The sequence below is a fragment of the Rhea pennata genome, chromosome 9 (assembly GCF_028389875.1).
Source record: "Rhea pennata isolate bPtePen1 chromosome 9, bPtePen1.pri, whole genome shotgun sequence".
In the NCBI taxonomy this organism is placed as follows: Eukaryota; Metazoa; Chordata; class Aves; order Rheiformes; family Rheidae; genus Rhea; species Rhea pennata.
The window spans coordinates 15424032-15451536 of record NC_084671.1 but is presented as its reverse complement, the minus strand read 5'-3'; the positions used below and the strand labels follow the sequence as shown (position 1 = coordinate 15451536).

The 27505-nt window shown below is 36.9% G+C and overlaps 1 protein-coding gene and 1 long non-coding RNA gene across 2 annotated transcripts; one reads left to right on the top strand and one right to left on the bottom strand.

Annotated features, from left to right (window-relative positions):
* The first annotated feature begins 512 nt into the window (after window positions 1-512).
* Window positions 513-20989, top strand: CPB1 (carboxypeptidase B1). Its single transcript, XM_062582687.1, has 11 exons — window positions 513-583; window positions 799-874; window positions 3603-3727; window positions 5867-5966; window positions 7443-7544; window positions 8314-8415; window positions 10632-10742; window positions 10833-10923; window positions 11558-11760; window positions 19479-19563; window positions 20766-20989. The coding sequence occupies exons 1-11, from the start codon at window positions 513-515 to the stop codon at window positions 20951-20953; spliced, it is 1254 nt and encodes a 417-aa protein (XP_062438671.1). The 3' UTR covers window positions 20954-20989.
* LOC134144058 (uncharacterized) lies at window positions 10355-27505 on the bottom strand. The gene is made up of 5 exons (XR_009959267.1): window positions 27351-27505; window positions 26545-26586; window positions 18645-18704; window positions 10987-11223; window positions 10355-10642 (listed from the first exon to the last, which is right to left on the bottom strand). It is a non-coding gene; the product is annotated as an uncharacterized LOC134144058 (long non-coding RNA).

The following is a 27505-nucleotide window of genomic DNA, read 5'->3' as shown; positions in this document are numbered from 1 at the left end:
AAAAAAAAAGTGATAATTCATTCCTTCAAATTGCATTTCCTCTTTCTTTGTGAGAGTTTGACCTAGACCACTTAGAAACAGTGACAATGTTGTGTCATTAAGATCACCAGTCACACAACAACACCTGACAGAAATCTGCCTTTATATAAGGCAATCATAAAGTATTACAAAGTAAAGCTTGTAATCCAGAAACCAAATGTTTGCCAAAAAAAAAATCACTAAAATTGTTCATCAAAATTCACAAACAACGGAAAAGAACAAAGTAAATTAAGTTCATTTTTTGATATGAAGTGTTTGTCCAGTTCAAGTAGTAATATTCCTTAACCACTCTTGAGACTTACAACTGTTTTCACAGGTGTGGAGTAAAAACACATTATAAATAGCATGCAAATAAAGAAAGGCCATCAGATGGTCAGTGGGTTTTTCTAGCATATAATCAATAAAAAGCAGTACAAATAGATTATAAAAGCAGCCTAGAAGAAGCAAAAGCCCTGTATTTTCTTTAAAAAAAGATGTGGGCACTTTTGGTTCTCATAGGTACTGCAGCTGTTTCTGCTCAGCTACAGGATCTTGCTTTTGATGGGTAAGAAGTTTATATTCATAAATCTTCTCCATTGCAAGAACAAAATCCTTTCAATTGACCTACCTGTTTCAAATCACATTGACCCAAGATTTTGATATAAATCTGAGATTTATATTGGATCCATTGGATTTACATTTATAAATCTTCCTTTGTAAGAACAAAATCCTTTCATTTGACCTACCTGTTTCAAATCCAATCTTTCTCTCCTCTTTCAGCCAGAAGGTGTTTCGTGTGATTCCACAGAATGAAGAACAGGTGGAAATCATCAACACTCTTGCCAGGACCATGCAGGTAAAGAACTTGGGGAAGGGGCTATATTGCACTTGAAAAGAATATTTCTCCTTTTGTTTCACTAATGCATATCTAAAAAAAAAAAAAAAAAAAACAAAAACAAACAAACAAAAAAAAAAAAAACTGTCATGCTGCTGAATTACAGCCTCAATTCTGATTCCATTCAACTCAGCTGGAGTGTTTCTCCAGAAGGAACAGGACAGGGTGATAAAGCCAGAATCAAATAAATGCATTCCAATTTCTTCTTAGAAAAAGCAACTAACTCAGCCTGCATATCAAGGTGCCTACCAGTTTTTATTAATTGAAGAAATTAATCCCAAATGATACATTCAGTGCGGAGTACTTTCAAGAATGTATTAGGTGAAACATAGATATTCCAAGTATCAGCACTTTTACTATTACAGGCAAAACAGTTTGTTTATGTAAATAGTCTAAAAATCCATGCTCTCAACAAATCAAACTTTTCTTTAACCTTTACTCTTTCATGTCATCTTTTCTTCTCTCACTTTACTTTAAAGCTTTTTTCCTCCTCAGTCAAGCTTCATTTTTCTAATGGCCTTGATGTAGATAGATGATGACATAGTGAAATGAGAAAAAACAATAAAGAAAGCAAATGTGTTTTCAATATTCTCTTAATCTTTGATGTCATAAAATCGCTGTTGGTGAAAAAGACATCATTAGCTGTAGGATGAAAGGATAGTATTTTAAATGAAGTACAGATGTGGAGGACTATTATCAACAGACCAGTATAGTATGCTGGAAGAGCATTCTACAGAAAAATGTTATTGGCATGTTGCTGCCTCCTTATCCTAACTCAGAAAATTAATACACCATGCTTGCTTTTAAGTGTATACTATAAAGGAATTCAACTGAAGGATTGTTTGTTTTCTTTTTCTTTTAAACAAAGAAAAGATCTCTGGACTACTGTTGTTATCCAAAGCAGTCAGTCAGGACTGACTTTGGAATATATCCTCGGAAAGTCATCTCACTTGAAAATGCATAGTTTGTGGCTATGCGCACCAGCCCCACTTTCCTTTACATTCATGAGATGAAAGTCTGAGAAAGCATTAGCTTGGCAAACCATCTTTACTTTCAGCCTATAATATGGACTTTAAACACAGTGGATTTGAAGCTGACTTCAGCAAAAATATGGGAAATGCTAGCAGTGCTGTCACTTGTCCACCCTGAACTGAACACCATCCTCTAAGGCCACAGGTCCATCCTACCAACATCAGTGTTCAGAGCTGGTTCAGAGTCCTAAAAGCACTTGTACAAGCAAGTCTTTCCTAGCTGATTTATGTAAAGTAGGTATGTAGTGTCCCATTGCTACGGAGTTGGGAGTCCACTGTTGTATAATGACTGTAGGTTAAAACCTCCAATGAAATGTGTATAAATAAATGTGTATAAATCTATCTGGTATGTCATTGTAATACAAAAAGAAGGTACAGGTTATGCAGAGCAGACCTGCTAATTATATACTGGTAACACTGACTCTACAATATTCAAAAACTCCAGGCATCTTTGTATTAAAAAGACTCTTTCAAGTGAACTTCAGAATAGTTTTACTTAGACCTGCCTGCAGTTTGATTTAGGTTGATGCTTGTCTTTTCTTTTCTGTTTCAATTTTAAAATGCAAAGATATGTCACGCTTGGGATGACAGATTATGATGAAACCACCCTATAAGCAGTGTCCCATTTTAGGAATGGTATGGTACTGTGATCAAGATGTAAAAAAAAGCATTAAAAGAAAGCAACTAAAACATAAAAAGGGTTAATTATCTCAGTTATAAGGAAAGAAAGTTTCGGTTTCCTAAACTGGGAATACCAATTTATCATAGTATATTTAGATGACTCTGCTCCCTGCTTATATTGTGACAATCCTAAGATAATAATTTTACATTCAGTGCTTAGATACCAAAGAGAAAGTATATTTAAATATTTTTACTCAGATTAGTAGCCTTTACACATGCAAAGTACACCTTTTCAGATTCAGGCAAAACATACACCCTTTACATGTGTATGCACTTGCTACTTAACCCTGCTAGCAATAGCGCAGAGGTGAATCTTAATATCAGTGCGACATAAATAGTGCTCTACTCATGCTCACACTGGGCCTGTAATGATCTCTGATGCCACATCTATCATCCTTATGCAGACAACCCTTGCAATGAAATCAAGGAAGAGAGCATCCCAAGTCTGGAAACCAAGCACCGATTTTAGCACTGTGCAAGAACCATGTAGTCTCTATTAAGTAAACTAAAAACTCCAAATTGAGATAGTCCAAAAAACGTGTTAATACTTGGCATCAATGCATTATTCCTTGAGTGGGCTTACAAACTTTCTGGATCTTGTCTTCAAGTCATTGTGTGCTGCTCTTGCTTGATGCCTTAGTTAGTTCAAAATTCATAAGCATGTGTTTCAATGCTTTGAATTGGGACCTTTGCGAACTGTCATTGCCATCTCCAGGCAGGTTACAGGGCCTAACAAAATCTTTTTGATAAATTGCAGATCAAATCTTATGGTGATATTTCTGGCAAGCAAGATCAAGTCAATGTACTATGATGGGAATGAAATTTTGTATATTAATCACAATCAACATCACCATCACACATACATCCACCTAAAAAAATCACAGTAATATACATATATATTTGTATATAGAGATATAGATACACATATATAAATATATTTATATATTTTTATATATATTCCTTTGGCCTTCTTTCAGGTTGACTTTTGGCACCCTGATGCTGTCACACTGGTAAAGCCAAAAATGCAGGTTGACTTCCGAGTTGAAGCTGACAAGTCTTTTGAGGTTGAAAATCTTTTGGCACAAAACAAAATGGAGTATAAGTAAGTTTGTTCTCAATGCTGTATTTTAAATATAAGGAGATTAAACACCGGGAAAATGTGCTTAATCCTTTCATTGTTGATAGTTCATCTTCCTGTCACAAACTTCCTGCCGCCTGTGGATGCTTCTCCTGGGGTGAGCTTTCTGATGATTGGTCAAATGGAGTGTAGCTGCTCTGGTATAAGGGGGTGAGGTGAAACTTTGATGGCAAGAAGAAACAGGAAACAAAGAGATATTGCCAGGAATTTCCTCAAAGTGAAAGCCCACCGCAGTATGCTAGGGTAGGGCAAGAAATATTTTCCAGTGAAGATAAAATGCAGCAGAGGACTAGAAAGAGGGAATGATGAAATCAGAATCCTAGGACAGCCTTGGGCTTACTCAAGCCACACAGCAGACCCATGGCAAGAATTTTTCCGAAGAGAGAGCTTTCAATTGCCTTACGTATTTCTAATGTATAGTACTCAGAAGTAAAAAGTCCTGAGTTTCCATGACTGAATACAACTTCAGCATAAATAGCGGGATCAGACCACACTGCCGCTGCCATTACATATGCCTGACAACAGAAGCACTGCAGTGAGCAGCACTGAGGAGAGGGTAAGGAGAAGGGAGGAAGACCAGGCAACAGCTCACACTTCATATCTTCCAGTAACTCTGCAACCGTTAACCCAGAATGACGAATTGACTTTGGGCCAGTGGGGGGAAAGGAGCACTGGCAGTCTTCATTGCTTTTTTTAACCCCATCTGAGCAATACAAGTTGGCTTGGCCCAACTTGATTAGCAGATGCCTTCCATGTGTAATGGATATTCTTTCAACATCACTGAACTGACACTGGAAGTCAGTGTTACTTGGTCAGATTCTCACGATTTCATTTGGCGGACAGAGCAGAGAGTTTTTGGCTCTCAGCCCCATGTTGTTGCCACTAGAGCAAACTCCTTTGTCCTACATCATGCAGTTCTCATCAAATATAGCTTTTATGATCTACTAAATCTAAGGATAATCCATCCCTAAAATTACTGACTCCCATACAATGTGTTAAAAGTGTTTGATTTGGATACCACTCAGGGGAGGAAGTCTAGAGACATTCTAAAAGAAATTGTTTTCAGTAGTGCCACAGTCCACATACTGCTCGAGACTCCAATTTCAGTGGCATTTCCTCTCTGGCAAAGGAAGAGTTACTCTACATGTGCTCATATTTCCTGTAATATTCACAAGCTCCCTCAGGTCCATGCACAAATCTTTCAATAGCAAAGGCCACAATGTCTGCAAGGTCTCCCTGACAAACTTCAGTGGAGTGTCCTTGTGGCAGCCCAAGCAGTTACAGTTCTTTTGAAGTGTAATTGCAGTGCCATGACATCATGTCAAGTAGTCATTTGCACTGTTTGTTCTGAAGGCTGGTAGTGCCTCACAAATTGGCCTCCTGCTCTTAAATCCAAATCACAAGTGATCAAGGACATGTCCTGAAGTTATGAGCAAGTTCTGCAAGAACATTAAGACAAGCACTGGAAAAGCAGGGGAACTTCTTTTTCTTTCTCTCTCTCTCTCTCTCACACACATGCGCATGCGCACGCACACACACACACACACCTGTGGCACACACACACAGAGCCAAGGTTGAAATATAAGCAAAATGTCCTCAAGAACATGCTTGGTGATGAGCTATGTCTTTGCTTCAGTCCTTGGGAAAGGTTCATGGGAGAGATTCAGCCAGTGGCAGACAGGATACTGGGGTTATGTTGCCCTGCTGTTTTGCCACTTTAATAGTTCACATCACATGCTATGGAGTAACTTGAAGGATAGATCATCCCATGTGCAACAGAGCTACCAAATCACTCCTAAACTTTGCAAGCTTGGCTTGACAGAGAAGTTGGATCAGGCAAGCATCTGTGTGTTGCTCCACAAGGGTGTTACACTGCTGCAAGACAGTTGTCCTAAAGAAGCGGGAAGTAGCTTGGAACTTGAATCTAATATATGTTATTTTCAAATGCATAAATCAAATCCCCTACATTTTGCTTCACAATCCATGTGGCCGTAAATCTGGGCAGACCCTGAAGTATCTATCATCTACCTCACACTTGCTCTTCTACTAACAAATAATAAGTGGTATGGTTCTCTTCATGCTTTTTATGGTGCGTTATTGCAGCATTCTGATTGACAACCTGCAGACTGCAGTCGACGCTCAGTTTGACAGCAAAGTTCGTACTGCTAGTCACAGCTATGAGAACTACAACAAATGGGAAACGGTAAGGTCCAAGTTAGCCACCTTTTCAACTCAGTACTTTAGCCTTTGTAGCCCAGATGGCTTCTGATATGTTTCCATCCTTCTTCCCTCTTCATCTTCTGTTCTAGCCATTAATATAACTCCTTGTCCAAACTCTTCTTTCTCCTCCATTAGTTTTATGGCTTATCACAGGGACAATCTGGACAATCCACCCCCCACACCAATTTCCTCTTCTACTCACAACACTGCAGAGAATCTCTGGTAGAAATTCAGTGATCAGGCTGATGTGCTTCATTACCAATTTGTTCTCCTCTTTTCCCCTCTTACTCCTATCTCCTCTGCTAAACAGCTTTTTTACAACTTGTTTCTATTCTCTGCCCCAATTCTACTTCTTCACCCACCATAAGCTCTCCCCTATTTCCTCCTTTTTTTCACAGCCAAGCTGATTTTTCCTGATTTGTAACCTTGACAATGGCATCCCTCACTTCATATCTTTGCAGTTTTGCCGCCTCATTCATTGCATGACAGCTCTTGTACTTAGAAGTATGAGAAACTTCCTCTCCTGTCTTTCCTTGCAAGAATCTTCCATTTTTGTACTAATCATTGCTCTACTGTCTACTTGTTACATTTTCAAACAAGAACATTTGTGTTTCCTCTCCAAGTGGTATTTATAGAAAGCCTACAAGAACCAATCAATTTTCCCCCTCCAGAACTCTTCTAAGAAAAAAAAAATCTTCTTTCTCAAAGCTATTTAAAAAATAAGAACAAAAGCTCCTCTGACTCTGCTTAGGTTATTGGTGTGCTAAAACCCACCAACACTGATACTGTCAACCACTATTTCTAGTATTCCCTTGCCAGTCTGTGTCTGCCGTCTCTTGTCTTTTTCCTAGATCATAGATCTTTGGGCAAGAAACACTTTTGTGTGTGTTAAAAAGTGACCACATTTTTGTGAGCTTCTGAAGGCACACAAAGCAAAGGGAGTTTATTCCAGTAGTTAGATAGTAAATGCTGCTTATACTTCCCTTAAAATACAAACAGGAAAATAATGAATAGATTGAAGGAGATTTTTCTCTCTTCTGTATTTGGCATTGGTAGCTGTTCTTACAAATTCCTGTCCAGTGCTTCTGTCAACAGTTCAAGGATGAAGAGGAGCCGTTAAACTAAAAAACATGACAGCATGTAGAAAATTTAAGAAGCTCAATCTACTTAGCTTAACAAGGAAAACAGTTGCCTTTAAGCCCTCTTTAAGGGCTGACAAGGTCATCATCTTTTTATACAGAACTCAATATACAATACTGGAAGGCTTTTGTAATTCACCAGCCATACTCCAATGACTGAAGTTGGATTTAGACAAATTCATGTTAGAAAAATCTTAATTCGGGCAATCAGTTACTGGAATAGCTTGGTGAGGTTTGTAACGGAGCACTGTCACTGAAAAATTAATTATTCTGAACCTGAGGACAGAAACATCAATAAATTTAACTTCCTTATTAAACAGATTGCTGCTTGGACCGCTGATGTTGCTGCTCAGAACCCAAACCTTGTCTCTCGCAGTATAATTGGGGAAACATATGAAGGACAGCAGATGTACCTTCTCAAAGTAAGTGCTTTGATTTCTTCTTGCCAAACTGTTTTCTCCTGTTAACCTCCATAAGATTATGATGTTTATTAGTCATCACTAATGCTAACATACGAATATAAATTTTGCAGGTAGTCAAATATATTTTGTGCACTACTTCTACTGTGAATTTTCTCACCCTCTAGTTTAAGATATGAATTAAAAAAAGAAGGGCATAATGAATTATGTGGAAGTCCATACATATAAATTTAACCACATTCCTGTAAGTAGTGTAAATTATCATCTACTTTTATATTCTCTCCATGTTTTTTGTAAACTTATTTATTCTAAAAGGATCTATGAATATCAGACTTTACTAGTAATTGGCAACAAATTTGTTCATATCTTCAACAGATTATTCTTAGCACAACTCTTGTGAATAAATAAAGTATCATGAATTAAATGAAGATGAAAGGATACGGATTACTTGCCCAAAATTGCAGAAGCATTTACTATAATCTAGCATCCAACAAAACAGGATCAACAATTAGAGTCACTATTAGAAATATATCAACAGTGCAGAATAATCAAAAATCAAATAATCAAATTGTATTAATAAGAAGAAAATTATTAGGATTGTATTATTTTAGCTGAAACACTGTGGTCAGCTACAGCTAGGAGCAGTCCAGAGATTTCCATTTAATCAACAAATGCTATAAAGTTTTACTTTTTAGGTCAACAATCTGACTGACTTATTCTACAACCAAATTATTTTGTTCAAGACCTTTGTTGTTGTTGTTGTTTTCCCTAGGTGGGAAAAAGTGGTACAAATAAGAAGGCCATCTTTATGGATTGTGGTTTCCATGCAAGAGAGTGGATCTCCCCTGCTTTCTGCCAGTGGTTTGTGAAAGAAGTAAGCTTAATGATGAAAAAATATTTTACAAAATACAACTCTTAAGTGAGAGTCAAGGGCTGAAGCCACTGCAGACTGTCTTGTTTCCTCTAAATACATGTCTGCATGTCCCTTTTTCATCCCAGATGATCAGGGCATAATGACTTAAAACATGTCTTAATGGCTGGCCCTTTAGTCTGAGAAGTTTAAGACTCCTTCAGCTTGCGTAAGAGGAAGTAGCAACTACAAGGGTTACTTAGGCAATCTATAGATTTCTCTTTGCATCTGTAGTCAGAGAAAGGTAGGAGACAAGCAAACAGCTCTAGCAACACTATAAATCAAATCATACTCTTTACATATCTGCAAGGTGTAAGGACTAAGGCGGTTGAGGGCAAATTCAGAAGGCAATGGATTGTGTGCCAGAAAGGCCGTCTTCCCACTGCTTTAGGTCCTGTAGTCACAGCAGTTAGGCTTGCTCAGTGAGGCAACGAGCGGCTGGAAACCTACCCTCAGTAAAGCAAAAGCAAGGTGAACTAAGGAAACGTACCCAAGAGAGGAGGAAGACTATATAGCTACATCTACACCCCACTCAAGAAGATAAAAACATTGTCCATATACATCGCTTTGAGCTGTCACTTTAGGTTACACAGAACAGTTCCTAAAACATGAAATAATCTATTCTGAAAAAAAAAAAACAAACTCAGGTGAAATTAGCTTCACTTCAGCCTGGGACTTTTTTCCTGCTCCTTGCCACCACTAGGAGCTATTAAATGCTGCAGAGTTGCTACGAGGTGTATTCCCCCTCACCTTGGCAGTGGGAATCAGTCACCTTCACAGGAGAACTCACTGAGTCTAAAATTTTGTAAGAATTCCTGCTTGATTTTTTCTTTTTCTTTTTTTTTTTTTTTATATATAAAAGAGAAGTAGCAGATGGTATTTAAAAGCTGAGTAAAGGGAAGCCAAAGTACTTCAGTGAGTCATGCTGGCACAGAAATTGGTGGAAAGTGTAATCTCTGTCTTCTCAGACAGCCATGCGGTTTTGTGTAAGGAGCAGTGGAAATTGAAAGTGGCATCTCAGTGGAGTCAATGGTAATGTGATTTCATTATCTCCCAATAAGGCTGCAGACAGTACGTGTTATCATTTTTCTCTTAGCAATTCACGTCACTACAGCTAACATTTTCTCTATCTGGTTGCTTAATTCATGGATGCACCTGACACCAGTAGTGGCTTTGCACAGTGCTTCCAAGTGTGGCTAGGCAGAAGTGCTGTAAAAGCACAGTCCTCTGAGATTCATCTGAAGTTCATCTGAGATGTCTTCTAGACATGAAAGTTAAAAACTAGAGAAATATGATAAAAAAAAAAAACCTCTCCCCTACCACTCCCCCCCAAAAAAGAGAGAGAGAGAGAAGAAGCATCAGTTCTAGTGACCAAAACTTACTTTTACAGATTCTACATCCAACCTTTCCACTTGTTAACTAAAGGACAATAGAAACTATTTCTCTTGCACCATAGAAACCATCACATTGCACCCTCTATCCTTTACCTCTGGGTAGAGTAAAAAAAAAAAAACATGGGTGTAACATACTTCTTAGAGTACATTTTACGATTATTGCATGCTGATTCAACACAGATAGGAGTTTGCAAACAAGTGCACAAAGTGGCAGGCCACAAAGAAGCAAGACATACAGGTTTATGGTAGGAGTTCTTACACATATTATGCAATGCATGTGTCTGGAAAAGTGTGTAAAAGTGTGTAAGGATGTTCTTTTCAAGTATTCTTTACAGTTTTGGTTGTTGAAGAAACTTCTCTGCATAACGGATATCAGAAATGGGAACAATGATTTTCCTTTTCACATAAACACACACTTTAAGGTGACAGGAGATAGGGAGAGTATATGAATAGGAACTTTGCTGTCTCTAAACAAGAAACTAGTAGTAGAAATCTCTTTCCAGTGGTTTATTGTTCTGCCCAAAATCAACACTACTTTACCACATAATTTATCTACCAGAATGAGATGGCTTTCTAGCAGCAGCATGATTTAAATCCATTAAATCTAGGATTTGTTATTTCTTTGAGTATATGTAATATCTCAGGGCTTCCATCTCTCGTGGTAAAGAGGATCGCTTTGCACCATTACTTAACTCCTGATCTAGACCCAGGCCTCTCAATACAAACAGGTGATATTTTGTTTTGATTCTACGAAGGTGTTAGCTCTGTCTTCTTCTTTCCAACTAGGCTGTTGAGACCTACGGAAAAGATAGTGTCATGACCAAACTTCTTGACAGCTTGGACTTCTACATCCTGCCTGTTCTTAATATTGATGGCTACGTTTACACTTGGAAAAATGTAAGTACATTTTTATTTCTCAAAAGTATTGCCGATCAAGTCAACTACTAGAATTTTCTCTTAGTTTTAATATGAACCACTCTATTTCAGAATCGCATGTGGAGAAAGACACGCTCTAAAAATGCTGGCAGCACCTGCATTGGTACTGATCCCAACAGGAATTTTAATGCTGGGTGGTGCAGTAAGTGTCTCCTAACAATACGTGCAAACTACCATTAAGAGATACAACAGTCAAGATACTTACGCATGGATTTTCACTGTGCGATGGTTCCTCTCAAGTTCCAGTGAAAACCATCAGTATAGTGTTGTGGAGAAGCTTATGTTCAATTTCTTAGGCCAATTTGGGGGAAAAAAAACCAAACGGTTACAAGGGTCTAGTTACTTCTGTGAACACTAAGTTTGGGGGGTTTTGATTGGTTTCACTCGGTGGGAGAGTCTCTTGATTGGTTCCACTTGGCTGGTTCCTGGGAACATCCTATAACTGAGGAAGACATGCAAGGAAAGGATTGTTCAAACACTCAAGTGAATCATACACTAATTGACTTAGATAATAGAGGGATTTACATCAGTAGTCATGTGCTTCCAAGCATACCTGCTATACAGGAAATACTTCCTGAATGCTATGCCATGCCACCCAATGTCTTAACTATGCAATAAAATTTTCTCTTCTCAGAAGTGGCATGTGTGCCATTTTCTGTAGAATTCAGCAGAATTTCCACGGCTTATCTATGAATGTGGTGTAATGTCACCACTCTCCCATCAGCCAATTATTTTTTCACCAAATATTCATTAATACAATTAATCCTTCTTTCCAGCTATTGGGGCCTCAAATAGACCTTGTGATTCCACTTACTGTGGCCATGCACCTGAATCTGAAAAGGAGACCAAGGCTTTGGCTGATTTTATTCGCAAACATCTTTCTACCATCAAGGCATACTTCACTATTCACTCCTATTCCCAGCTGCTTCTGTTTCCTTATTCGTATACCTACAAACACCCAGGGAATTATGAGGAACTGGTGAGTAGAAGATCTTTGTCATTTTGATATAATGAAAAGAAAAAGTAAAAATAATCACTTGCTATTTAGGTCAGTTTAACTTGAGGCAGTTTCTCGCACATCTGGAAAAAATCTGTATTGCCAGTTATTGGAAATATATTAGTTTTTCCACAGTAAGAACAAGAGAATCCATTATAGTTTCAAGATAGTACAAGTATAGGAAAAACTGAAGAGCCTTTTTCAATTTCCACACACACACACACACACACACACACACACAATGAATTTGCCTTAAGGACAGGTTTATCTTCCAATTGAGCTACACCGAAATCCACTGTTATACTGCACCGCTCCTTCCTGACTCAAGAGGTTGCTGTGTGGGGGGCTCCAATAGATTACACAGAAACATGATGCTCTGCAAGTTAAGATCACAGCTTGATAGAGAGGTGACAACTATGCAGAAATGACTACACTAGTATCATCAACAACACCTCAGAATCTCTGTCTAACACTTCCTATTGCACCTTAGTTCGCAGTAAAGTAAAACGGTGAAACTCCTATCAAACAGAATGACACAGGTTGAGGTCAATGCAGCAGTTTTGGTCAAAAGTAAAAGGAAACCAGCTAGACACACACAACAAGTGGAAGAAGTTTCTGTTCTGAGGCCTTTTCAAACAGGCCTATGTTTAAATACACCTTTTATGCAGAAGAGGTGAGCAGGACTCTGGTGTTTTAAATGACAATAACCTTACTATCCATCCAAGACCATACCCTAGGCCATACTCTAAAGCCATTTAAATAAGACCGACAGTTTGGTATTTGACTTAAAAAAAAAAAAAAAAATCCTTAAAAACAGAGGTTAAGTATTATTGAATTATGTAAAAGCTGCAAGCCTTTTATAAGGCAAAAAAATCAACAATAATAAATAATAAAAGACTTCAGTTCTCTGGCATATTAGCAATTAGAAGCTGTTGGCAAAGCAAATAACATAGCAATACAAAACAAACAAATCTTAGTTCTTTCTCTTTCCTGGATGCTGCCAGAAGTCCAAGGCAACAACACTCAGCATGCTGTGGAGCCTTGACAGATTTATGAGCGCTCCCAAATAAATATCATAATTCTGAAGCAAATGCAAAGCAGAGCCAACAATGTAATTTCTTGTTACATTTTTCTGCAGCTTGAAAAAGAGAATGAAATTTTGTTTTCTTAATTTGTTCCAGGAAGTTTTAACTGTAATTATTCCAGAGAACTGTAGTAATTTGTCTCCATTTTTTACAAAAGTTTAACATTTCACACACTGCAGTTCAATCTAAAGTAATAAATAACATAACCCTTGAGCAGCTTCATTGTCAAGATCACAAAGTTCCCATATGTTATGTATTTGTGTGACATTCTTGCCTAATTTTCTGAATCAAGAGTAAATATGACAAAACATAACTAAAAGTACAGCATTCTTATATGGAAAAGTTTATATTGACAGTTGTATATTAAGACAGTAATATAGTAAATATGCTTTTATAGGTATTTGAATCTTTATAATATAATTTTTTGAATTTTTATAATTTTAATAAAAAATTACAAATTTCCATTAGCAATTTTCTATTCCGAAACATAATAAAATTTAAAGAATCAAATTCTAAAATTTTTACCAATAACAAGCTCCCTTTTCTTGGTATGGAGAATAAATCTTGCATTATTTTTCAGGGTGAAAAAAATTAATAGCTCAAGAATGCAAGCTATATATGTCTCTTCAGCCATTTGATTTCATTTTTTGTAAATTAGTCTTTCCACTGTCACTTTATCATGTATTTTAAACTGAGTACAATGATCCCAGGGAGATTTACATTATTTTCTACTACAGAGCAATTACAGATCTCACCACCACTAAAAGGTGACTTAATAACCGATACCCATGTCCTAATTAAACGAAAATATTCCCTCTACTGGTGATCCCAACAAAAGACAGCAGGATCCTAGAAATACTCAACTTCTGTAGTACCTGATTTTAAAGAGGGAAGAATTCTTGCCAAAAATTCTTCTTTTGGAGAGCAAGATCACAGTATCATCCAATCAACATTGCCTGTATTTGGAATAATTAAACAAAAAGGGCTCAGCTCAAGCCCCAGCGAATTAAATAGAAAGACTGACTTCACTGGGCTCCGGGTCAGGTCCAACTGCAGCTTTTTAGGTTACTTCAGATAACTAAAACAAATTCATTTGAGCTGTGACTAAAGAAATTTAAGATTTTCAATCAGCAGTTGTATTTAAAATGAGACAGCTGCAGAAGAGGCATTCTGCTATATGCCAATTATTGTGCTTCATGTTTAGAAGTTCTGTCTAGATTTAGAATTTATAGAAATGCCAGAGAATTGGAATCTCAATTGCTAAAGAACTTGTTTTGGCAAATAAAAGGATTGTAAATCATTCTCTAAATGAAGCAGCAAAATTTATAGTGCCATTATCTTATCTTAGAGGTTATTTTTACTCTGACAGATCTAATAAATTAAAGGAAATATAGTTGTGATTTCTTATCTCTTTCAGTGAGCAATTGGACATGTGGTTAAACAAAACTTCGTATATCTGCTTATCATTAACAACATATTGTTCCACTGTATTTAATTAAAGGTAGCTTAATACCATAGGTTAATGTTGCATTCCAGTGTCTGAGACACAGAAGGGTACAAAAATTGAGTAATCTGAGATTAAAAACATTAAGTTCGTAGAGAAAAGAAAAAAACTAGAGAAGGTTTGCACCTTTCTTGCTTGCAAGCCCAGTGAACCATGTGTCCTTGGGGCCAAAAAAAAGACTCTGCCAATAGCCTAAAAAAAAAACCAACCAACCAACCAACCCCCCCCAATTATTGTAATTTCTTTTGGGTGGAGGATTAGCGCTATCCCTCAACCGCTCATAGTATTAGGGTATAAAGGAAATGGTAGAAGTCATGCATGTTCCTTCCTTCTCCTCAGATGCAAGAGCAGCTTTGAGGTTCTTCACTCTATAGCACACAAGGATTTTTCCAAAACCTTTTTCCCTCTGTGTGCAGGGATTTTCTTTTTCTCCCTTAGGATGTTGCACACAGACTTTCACTCTTGTCCAAACAGCACTTGAACAATAAAAACACCCAAGACAGAAAAATCTAGGTCAAGAATTTCTCAGAAGTTACACAATATACCCACGATGACTCCCCGAAAGAAAAATGTGATCCATAAAAAAAAAAAAAGTACATGAGTACATTTTGCCTGCTTCACAATCCTCTGACTCATTTTTTTTTACTATACCCTTGAGTGTTACCCTGCATAGAGAATACATATTTGAATCCATCTCCTAAAGAGAACAGAAGCATTAGTGCTTTGCAATTAAACATTATTCATGGCAAGACCAGCATCTCTTTACATCCCAGCAAAATTCTTTTATTTTACAATTTGCATTTCCTCCTCTTGGAATAAAATCCTTTGTCTTTAATAACGTTTCAGCAATAATAAACAGTTCAGACCATATTTCTAATTAGCTCATGATTTGGCTTTAGCTTCCTATTACATCACCCTATGCGTTCCTAATTTTCCACCAAAATAAACCTAGTTTTCTCAGGTCTTGTTTGTATTGGAATTGGCTTCAGACTATGATTTGATAGGGAAGAGCATGACACATTTTCCTCTCCTTTCCAGGTTCAATTCCACCTTACAGTTAAACAACAAACTCAGGACCAAATACATTTCTGCAGCTAGTTCATTCTCATTGTTACATTAGTGTCTTTGTATTATTACTGTTTGACAAGCTACAAAGTGTTATTAACCCAACCCTAGATACAGACTGAAATCCTCTATCTAGAAAAGTATTACTTGAAGGCATCCTGGCCATATTGGTTATTAAGATCACCAAAACTCATCTTCCATACTGGAAGACTGGTTGGTCTATCATTTCATTTCCTCCTGAGCTTTTACTATAGGACATTGAATAAAGAGGAAACATGCCCAGAGTCTGTGCAGGAACAGTGAATTTCAAATATTTTGCACAACTGACTTGGTCAGATTATTTAACCCAATGCCTGGGAGCAAAGTCCTTTTGCTCTTGATTTTATTCTTGAATGTGTTTAGGACATGTGACTATCTAAAGTAAGGAACTTTTGAACAGCAAAAATTCTATCAGCCAAGAGACTCAGACAAGCCAATGAACAGTTGTGGTTGTATCTGTGCTGTTTCCAACTCCTTCCTGATTATATTGCTTCCTACAAGTAAATATTGGTAAAGTCATCTGGAAAGAACAGCAAACTGAAGCAGATAAAGACAGTATTTATAAATAAAGTGGGTTCATAACTCCTCTATCCAGTTTGCTGCCACAAATCCCCCATAACAGCATTGCTCTGTACTGGCAGTCTTAAATTTGTAAAGGGATATTTTTAATAATAGCTTCTCCCAGATGAAGTTCAAATATGAGCGTATACCTGGCTCAAAGACAGTCTCAAGCAGCTGCAGGCTGCATTCACCTTATCTCCCTCTCACCAGGGATCTACTTCTTAGACAGTCTGTGAGACTGTCGCAGAGAAACAGGCTTGCAAAAAAAGCAGTGTTGCACTCTAGAAGCATTTAACCTGTTGGCTGGATTCTCTAGACTCCTAGGAGAGATCCTTAACTACGAGCAACAACAGAGTAGTGAACTAAATTACACACCAGTCATGGACTCTTTTGAGGGGAGTCTGTCTTTACTGGCAACACAAGGAGCCTCAGAAATTTAGCATAGGTAAAGGTAAAGCAAGGCAAATACAGTTTTCAGCCTCAGACAAATTAGTTTGCAATCCAGAGAGAGAAGAGGAGAGCAACAGTGTGAGAGATCCAGCCAGCGAGTGACCAAGCTTCTCCAGATGCTTGTTAGAATATGATGGCAAAGGGAGTTGCCTGCATGTGGCAGATGCATAATCAAGGTCCCTGGAGCGTTTCTAAACAGCTGCAATTTGCTGAGGCAAATCTAGGCTGATGCTACAAGAACAAAGATGAGGGAGCTGCTCCCAAAGATTATCTATTAACAGTCAGAAGATGCTTAGCCAGATAAATTATCTTGTTAGTTCAAAATGTGGTGAGAAAGGCCAGTAACATGTATATTTCATTAAAAGCTAATAACTGAAAAGATAAGTTTAAAGGGTGCAAATTATATAAAATAATGGAATCTGAGAGCGTGACTCTTGTCTCACTGGCCAGCACACTATGTACACAAGATTAAGCAAAATATAGGGAGCTGCCATATAAACGCAAATGGATCATCAGCACAGGGAATACTACCTTAGCGGAAATAACCAGTCATTTCTGCTCCTAGTTACAAGGTATTGCTTTGGAGTTGCTTCTAGGATTTCAGGATGGCAGTTGGCTCTCTGCCAGTATAAGTCTCTGCAGAGACTTATTTTCCTCACAAAAGGATTTCTTACAATCAAAAAAAAAATTATAGAGCTAGCTAAGTCAGTTATGCACAGAGATTCTGAAAACCAGTCAAGAGCAAAGAATATCTTCACAGGTCAAAAAGACAGACATGACTCTCCTTGCAGCTCTATTCCAAATAATGTACATGCATGAGACTCCAAACTATGTTTCAAAGGGTAAATATCACTTTTTATAAAATGTTGGGCATTATTTAGATACTTCTATAAAAGTTTCCATGTAATTTTCTCTTTAAGGATAGCTTTGAGTCGGTAGGCTTTTTTTTTTTTTTTTTTTTTTTTTTATAATATTTGCCTTATATTTTACATTTAGACTCAGAAGTATTTACTTCCTTTTTATTATTCCTTCTGTTTTATATTGTGAGGAAGAGGTGACTTTAGTTCCTACAAAGCTAACTTTGTTTTGGCCTGCAGGTTTTGAACTAGAAATAGATTTGCAAAATATTTGGGAGTCACATAATAAAGGTAGAGATCAGATATCAAAAATCAGGGTTATTTCATAATGAAGTCATAAACGCACAGTCATGTTTTTCACTTGTTGAAGGGGGTCATTTAAAATACCATCTCAGTCTCCAACCTGGAGAGCTTGAGGAAGCTGTTTATTTGGATTTCAGGCTTCCAGCTGGAAATTTCTGCTGTGCTCTCTACAAATCTCTCTTTTTACAACTTCCTGACCAATAATAGAAAAATCCCTCAGGTAAAAAGATTTCCTGACATACACTTTCTGTTCTTCTAAATTTGGCAGAGAAAATGATTTAAAGCTGTCTTTTGGCATATCTCATTTTTCCCTAAAACAACTCTGCTGTTCTAACGTCCCCAAGATACAGTTTACTAAGTAGAGAACAAATACTAATTATTAGCAGGTCTCAACATAGTATAAGAGTATTTTTCCAAGTTTCATTTCCATTTTGCATGTATTTGAAAAGAGGAAGAATCAGTTTGTACATTTAAAAGGGGATTTGCTTTTCAGAGATTTTACTCTGATCTCAGCTACTGATTAAGAGTATATATAAAGAGATAAAAGATGACTCTGAAGAAAACATGATATCACTAGCAAGTAATAGTCTCTAACCTCTGCAATTCCCTCAACATGTGTTGAAAGCTATTAAGGATTTAAAAAGAATCAGCTTTTTTTTTTTTTTTTTTTTTTTTTTTTTTTTTTTAAAAAAAACAGTGGAGAGAGCTCAGAACCAGCTCCCAGAATTCTGGGCTGTTCAAAATCTAATAGGAATCCTGCACATACGCATTAATTGGGAATTGAGAAATATGTTCAATCCCATGACAAACTAGGCTGCCAGTGTTAATGCTAACATATACCTGTTTTGTTAGATCTGGCAAAGCATTGTCACTAAGCTAAGATTTTCTAAACACATTGCCCAATATGCCTTTCTGAGTAATTCACAAGAACATTTGAAACCTAAGGACAAATAGGGAATATTTTACAATATCTCAACTACTAGGAAGTAAGCCAGCACATACCTGCAGTGAAAGAAGGGGCTTGAGGAAATTCCTGGAACAGAAAGCCATTCATCTGTAAAGCTATAAAAAGAGATATGACAATCCATTGCTTATTCCTACATTGAACATCTGTTCATCTTTTAGTAATAGCTTTTATGTTTTATTACCAACATGCTATATTATGAAGAACTAGAAAAGATACATGTTCCAAGGAAAAGTCTGTAATTATCCTTAATGCAAGCATACAAAGCTTCAGAGTACTATTGATGGGCCTGATCCAACCCTCACTGAAATCAATGGGAGTTGAGTGAGTCCCTCTGAGCACAGCAAATGAATTGAAATTAATGAGACTACCAATGGTTCCAAGGTAATTTATGCTTTTCTAGCTGTTTATATTTGTAAGACCTTCATCTGCTTCCACTGGTATCAGTGCTCAACTTCACTGACTAGATTGTCTCTGCTCTGAATTATAGCTGCATGCACACAGGAAGGAAAGAAGGCCTGTTGTACATTCACAATTTAATGTACTGAGTAATCCCCATTTTCATAGATTTCTTATTAAGTCTTAGTTTTGTACAAGTTTCTAAGTGCAGAAACTCCTGTTATCCTGCTCCCTTAACTCTCTAGGCTATACCTTACCATAAAAATGCTTTTTACTAATGAACTGTTTTCACAGCAACAAAACAAGCTGTGCATTGTTAGCTACTGACATCTAAATCATTCTGAGAGGTGGACAACAGTTTACAAATAAAAACTTCTCAAATATGGCTCTTCAATTTATTCAGCAACGCATTTCCTTAGATTCACTGAGAAAGCTTCTGCAAAGCTGCATTTGTTGTTCTTCTTTCTCTACAGAATTCCATTGCTTATGCTGCAATCAAAGAGCTGGCTAGTTTGCATAATACCAAATACACATATGGCCCAGGAGCTGAAACAATCTGTAAGTACTTGCCTAAATATACTAACAAGCTCTACTAAATGCTACTAAGACTATTAAATGCAATTTTCTAGTGACTGTTGTTATTCTTGCTAAGCAGTCTGCTTCTTTCTTCATAAGCATTTCCAGAAATACATAATCAATGTCCCAGTTCTAAAATATAGGATGATATGTATGCCTTAGGGATCCCAGAGAATGAGTGATCCCTATAAGGTAAAGTGATGTGCATAGATTGAATTCTTAAAATATACATAGTTTAGATTAAAACATAAAAATCTTGAGCTTGTTCAACCTGAGATTTTCTACATTGCCAGTGTCTCCAAGTCAAAGCAAAAATACAATGTGAATTCTAGACTGCCTTCAACCACCCTACCAACACAGCTAATTTCTTTTATTTTGCATTATAGATTGAGCCATGTATTGATTACAGTTCAATTCTTGTACCATTCTTGAAACTTACCTGTCAAATTATGGCCTTTGCAATGGTAACAGCCGAGATGAGGTTGCCAGATCTAGTTTTCTAGAACTTTTATATCTCTTATGTTTAGAATTTCTTAATTTCTTTGAACACAGAAACTAATCTGTTTTCCCCATTCCTCTTTCCTTAAATAATTTTTAAGAACCTTAAAAACCACGTTATGCCACTTTACATTTATGGATTTTTTCCTTTAAAAATGTTTTGGTGATGCTTAGCAATTCTGGAGACTCCTTGCTTAGCAAAGGAGACTATTTTCATTGTATTAAAATTTTGAAAAGGGAGTGGACCATTCTCTCAGAAGAAAAAGATGGAGCTGATAAACTCAAATCTATGTTTTTCCAGATATGTATGAATCTCAGAACTAGCCACTAAGACAGTATTTGCTTGTTATCAACACTTTTTGAATAATCACATGCAAGCATGCTGTTTTTCCATTCTCTCTCTGGTAGCAGACTTTTCTCTCATGGTCTCTCCACAGTACTGACTTGAAGGGAGCAGTTTATCTTATTCATGTTTACCTGCACATATCATCAGCTGGAACAGAGCTCACAAGCAGCCTAAATCATGGAAGCTTTCCACAAGTAGAAGAAATCAACAATTCCTTAAATATTCCTTTTTTTCTGTCCTTTCTGTATTTCTCGCTATGTGACTTGATTCTTAAGTATATCACATCTATGTGATATCTACACTTTTCCAATTAAGCTTTATTTTCTTTCTTCATATACAGATCCTGCTGCAGGGGGCTCTGATGACTGGGCTTACGATCAAGGCATCAAGTACTCATTCACTTTTGAGCTCCGAGACACTGGTAAATACGGTTTTCTTCTCCCTGAATCTCAGATAAAGCCAACCTGTGAAGAGACTCTACTTGCTGTTAAATATATTGCCAATTATGTCCTTGAGCACTTGTATTAGAATGGAGTTCTAAAAACTATTAAAGTTTTCTCAAAGACACCATCCTCCTTAATCTTTCCTAACAATGTTTTTTTTTCCTGCTTTACTTAGTGCTCTTAACCATATCCTTAGTCCATGACATATAATAATAATAAAAAATAAAACTCAATAAAACTGCTCAATAAAGTGGTAAGTTTGTTGAGAGAAGTTATATTTTTCGTTAAAGCAACTGATATAGTCAAAAGGAAGAAAAGCTAGATAAACCATTTTGGTAAAATATACCTGCCCATATACTTGCCTACTTTTTCCAAGATCCGGGTCTAAATGAGTTTTAAGTTACTTCTCCCTACAATACTTGTCTCAATACTTATTCTTTTCATGGAATCATCTGGGTATTTCACTGCTAACAACTCAAAGTGTTTGAAAAATTACCCCAATGATTGGATTCAATAGATAAATAAGCCTACACTGTTTTGGTTGTTTAAAATACATTAAGGGAATACTTCTCTCAGTCAATGAAATTCTGCCATTAGACATTGACTTCACTGGAATTGCATAGATATAGCAAAGAATGTATATTATTTCTGTCACCAAATCAGTATCAGTAAGAAACATGAATAGTTCTTGACTAAAGGTTAAACAAACAAATATACCGTCAGCAAGAAACGCCAGAGAGTAAGTCCTCAGAAGTGCATATATGACTGGCTTTCAGACAACTTGATCTGTTGAATGGATCATCAGTATGGCATTAACAAAAATAGAGGCACAAAAAGGCATTTACTCCAGCAAATTGTACTACTGCTCTCCAAAAAGACAAACATGAACCACATCTTGTCTAAAGTAGTGGTGAGACCATGTATGCAGAGTTCTTCAGTCTTCCCATGGAACTGATTCCTTAAACAGCCAAAACCTACAGATTTTAACACTGTTAGGACTCGTTGTGGCAAGCATAAATCCAAAATGTGTAACACTTGATTTAATATGTGCAGTTTGCTAATTTGAAAGAAAGATGAATATGGTTACAAGTTAGTATAGAGAATCAACAAATGTATTTTCCACTGTGTAATTAACCATGATGAAATCTAAATTCTGCTTAAAAGAAGCTGTGTGAAAAGATCAGTGTTTTCAGAAAGCATCCTGCGGGCCAGATTCTTCCTTGCTGCAGCTCATTTAGGTCAATGTGACCATATGCTTTGATCTGGGAGATTAATTTACCTTTCAAGTGTGGAGATGTGTTTAAAACTTGCAGTATGAAGACTTACCTTCCCTTATTAAGGAGAAAACTCAAGATCTTCTAGAAGACAGAGATGAAATCCCTTTAAGTGCATATCTCAGTAATGAACATGGCACAGAAGACTAATGTTAAATTGAAGCCTTTAACTGTAAAATGGATCTAGGACATAGCATTAGAGGGGAGGGGCATGACCAATTTGATCTCCAGATTCTAGTAATCTACACAGGCAGCTTGAATAACTTAAGGTTAAGGTTGCTTTAATGATTCAAATGATCGTTCTACAGAATAGATAGGCAGAGCATTAGTACTTACACAGCCTGAGTGCTAAATGGAATCATTCAACAGTTCATTGCCTTAATGACAATGGTAAAAAGGGGCAGATAACATATTTCTACAATGACTTTAGCTGTGATAGTTCTTCTGAACTTTTTCAAAATACACACTGCTGATTCCTTGATCTGCCCGTTATTGAAAGTTCCTAATTTGGAGCCAGCGTCACCACTAGTCCTATCTGAACTCATTATTTAAGCTGGATATTTATATCTGCTGAATTTTGAACACCAAGACATGGTAAAAACAACTGAAATGCTATAAACTACCCTCTGTTTAAGGCTGCCTCACTCACCTCAGTAGCATTTCTTAAAATATTCTCAGAGTTCTGGAACTTCTTAGAGTCCCACATTTTTATACTGTCATTAGCAGATACATAGTAAATAGCCATAAAGACCAAGCTGAGTGATAAATGATTAAATACTACTTTTGTGAGAAGCTGTGCAGAACTATCCCCTCATGACCAATTTGCTGTACAGGTAGTGTGGCTCTGATTGGGTCACACTGAGTAACAGTGATAAATAGCTACTCTAGGCAGCTTTCTCATGCAGCTACAGAAAATGTGTTTAACGTTTATTAATGCTGTTTAGAGCTTGGCTAATATCAGACATGATCTGCAGAAAGATGGAAAAAAAAACTTATGTCAACACAGCACCTGGCTGATTGCCCTGCTGTTGCTGGAAGCTCTGACAAGAGACTTCCTCTGTCCATTGGCACTCTAGGAATCAGCAATATAGCTGACAGGTCCCTAAGTGAGGCACTCAAACCAGAACTCATCTTACAGAGGAAAGGCTTCTCCAAGAAAATCACTGAATTCAAAACTATCAGAGGCTCTGACCCAAGTGTTCTCTTCTTCTGCTTCTTCTTCATACAAGGGAACAGAAAAATGTTCTTAGCACACACAATATATTAACATCACTTCTCTTTAGTCCAAATCTCCATGATACAGCTACACTGGTGCACTGTGAGACACAAATCTGAGAAAAAGGAAGAAGCCAGAAGGCACATGCTATAGCAACTTACTTGCCTCTTTAAATCAATTCTGAAAAGAAATTACATTTTCTGTGTCCAAAAATCATTTAACATACTTATTTCCTTTCCCAGAAGAGAATATAGTGTCATCTCTGGTATTCATAGTAAGCAGGGCATCACGTTCCCTCTCTGAGAATAAGGGTGTTGTAATTTCTTTCTGTTTTTAAAAACGCCTATGATTTTATTTCTCAGACAAGCACATGCCAAACAGCAGCATTTTCCATTAAAAAGAATAAAAGTACACAAATTGCAGAGTATAAAACTACTTCCTTTCTAGTGTTAGGCACTTATACTTCAGTAACAAGCTCAGTATAAGACTCAACAGAACACATTAAACCATACACTGTTGGTTAAAGATGCAGGGATGAGTTTGTCCCAGAGTTAACAGCTAGTAGAGGTGACAAGGTCCAGTTTAAAACTTACACATTTATAAAAGAAAAAGAAAGGAAAGTATCTACTAGCCCACTCCAATTAGCCCAGCAGCAGTCAGATTAAATTAGACCTCAAAGACATGTGACTAATCCATCTGTTCTTGGTCATTGGTGAAACAGAGCCCATGTGTGAAAGTAGCACGTACCAGTAAAATGAAATGTCACTCCGTTTTGAAACTGAAGTGGGGGGAAGGATAATCAACACTACTAATAATAGAACAGGATACAAGCAGAACATATTGGCCAGAGGCAAACATGTCACAAGGGACAGGAAAATGGATCACCCAGAGCCTAAAAATCTTTTGGCTAATTTTAACTAAGTACTAATAACAACCCAGAAATCCTCCTGATTAAAACAATTGGAAAATATCAGAAGCCTTTGCTGGCTGCAAGGTGAATTGCTAATGCTCAGCACCATTCATTTCTAAAATTCTATGCAAGACTCCAGGCAACCAAAAATACAATTACAAATACAATTTATGGGTAAGTGTACACTGCAGTCATGGCACCCAGAAAGTCCAGCAACGTCAGAGTTACCCCAGATAACTTAAAACTATGACCTAATGAGGCAGGATGTGGCAGGTATTTGTTAACTCCTATATTAACAAAGCCAAATCCCAGCAAGGTCAGTGATAGGCAACTTTTCTGTGCCTCTTCCACAAAAGGCACTCACTAGCACTGCTGGTCAAATTACACAGATGCAAAGAGAACAGCAATTAAAAGTGGTATATCATCTGTACAACTTTGAACATAAAACAAAGAATATATGGGGAGAATTTTATGCATGAAATTTTACGTATTCTGTTAACAGGTAAGTTGTTAGGACATGGAAAGAAAACACATCCACTGAGTGCAAGCAAGTGTTCAGCCATGAGTCATAATGCTTCAAATTTCAGCATTATTTTCAAAAACGTACAAGCCTGCTACAGAAATCAAGTTGTTCTTGTAAATTTTAAAAATGACGCACACAACCGCAAACACAAAAATGCTGTGATGCAGCATTAGCATCATTGTTAACACAAGACATTATCACCACCACTTATTAGCATGCTCCCTTTTCTGCCATAGTAAATGCAGAACATACTCAAATTATGATACCACAAATACAGCAGCAGATGAAAAAGGCTGTTTACTTGATTTTATCCTGTCCGTATTCAAGGGATTTATGTGCATAAAAACAATACTCTCAGAGTCAAGTTTTAGATGTTCAAGTGTTCAATGAACTTGGCAGAAATATTCTATTGTCAGATTTACAATACATTTAAATCTGGAGTCTGAGATGTTTGATTGTTTTCCTCTTAAAGTATAAGATTTGTTGCATATGATGACAAATATTCTATTCACTTATTACTAGTTTTGTGCACAGTAACACCACTAAGGTCTGTGAAATTATTCTTCCTCCACCCTGGAGTAAGTGAATGGAGGAACAGGTCTTTCATGTAGTATATTCAGCTAAGGAGCTCCGGCTTGTTGAAACCAATTGTTACGCCACTCAAACTAAACTATGAACACTAGAAATAACAGCAGAACTTTACTGCATTTGCTTTTATTTTTCATACAGCTTTTTAAATTCTTCTATGATTTTTTAATGTGACACTAATTGAGTGAATAAATGGTTCCAGAAGGAATGCTCATTTTATAAAGATTTTCAGATAACTATTCTTACATTTCTTCTCCTATGAATGGAAATACTGTTCACGACCTGAAGGCTTCAAGGACCATAAACAGAACATTTTCTATTCAAATGGAACCAGAATTTCTAATGACATGGAGATGTTTTATGCTTTTCCTCTTTCAAAATGTATTTTTGAATCATGTCTGAAAACTAACAATATAATCCTTATAAATGAGGAATACCTTTCCTCCATTTAAAAATAAGACTGAACAGAAAATGATGTTTTATTTTTGGCCTTTGTCATCATTCTTTCTCTATAGTTTCAGTCCCTCACATTTCTACTGTAAGTCCACTGTCACAGAAAGCAGTGGTGGCTACAACATATTCAGCAATAAGAATCTTTAGTAGCAACAAATATTTTAAAGGGTATCTGTATTTATCTTTTAAAACGCATTATCCGTATACCTGTATACGGACAGCTCTATAATGGAACATTATACAGCTGTTTAAGCCTAGGAGAATTCAATGAAACCCTCTTCCTGAACAGGCTCTAGGTGCCAATCATGCCTACTGAAAAAGGAAAATTGTGAGCTTTGTTATAGTGCCATGGTGTGCAAGGAAAAGCATCTCAAACCTCACACATTGAAGGTGGTCACAATACAGTTGTCTGTATGCTCTGAAGCCTCTACCAGAAGTAACACTGATCATCATTCCAAGGGTGGGATATACACGCCTGTTGCCTTCCTGAACCACGCTATGTGACAGACAGAGGCATAAGGAGGCTGGTAATACCTGCTGCAAGTATCCAGTGAAAACATGCTCTCTCCAGTGCTGCTCATGAAGCTCAACACTGAGAATCTGTTACACTTCTGAGCATCTCAATTCTTTGGTAGGCTTCAAGCATACAAATTTATGTCATGCATTTTCTTTCCTCTCAGAATAGCTCTGGGATCTGGGAATAGTTAATTACCTTCTAAGTTGGTCTGAAGTTGGAGCCCTGGCAGGTGATTTCCTAGAAAGATTAAAATTATCTAGTCAGGTCAGCTGTATTCATCTCCCCATTGACAGCAACAAATATATTGTGTCTTCTGAGGTGTGCACTGCCCACACAGTATTTCAGCCTGTGAAGTACTCAGCTCAACAGGAAAGAGAAGTCACAGCATAATGAGAAACAGAATGACTAGTTCACATGCATCAAACAAATTTTGTTTCTAACACAGAAAAAAAAAATCATAAATTCACTAAGGATCAGTTTCTATCTCCAAAAATCTTAAAATGTTTCTCAAACTTGCAAAAGTGTAAATAAGAGCAAACTTTGCCTCAGTATGTGCACTATACAGCTAAAAAATGTCCAGACATGAATAAAAGAAGACAAGCAAGAATTTGCACAAAGGTAAGCAGATATCAGGAAAAGGACCTAAGGAGGAACTGGCTGTATAATAATTGTCTTACAAAAGGCCTGTGCTGACCAAGTATTAGGTCTAGATAAGGGATATCTTACACATATGCAAGAAGAAAATGAAATAAAGATATCTTAAACAGCTTTTATATTAGCTAATGGCAGCTAAGGTTCTGAAAGACAGCTAAAACCTAGATGATGCTTACCAAAGAAACAGCTGTCAGAGAGGAAGGTGATACAAATACTGTTATAAATCAACACCAAACTTCCACTCCCTTAAGAAACCCAGAAACTAAACAATACCTACTCAAACATATAAGGTAGAAATAAATGAGTTATTTAAATAGGCAAATGAAACTCAGCAAAATTAGACATACCTCTATGCCCCTACTGCCTCATAAGTTAGCAGATAGGAGAACAAGTGGGGAACATTTTCCCCTCCAAAAAAGGAAAGGAAATGTGTCTTGTTTAATCCATCCATTCCTTGTAGTCCTTCTGCACACAGCTTTTTAGACTTCAGTATCAAGTAGGT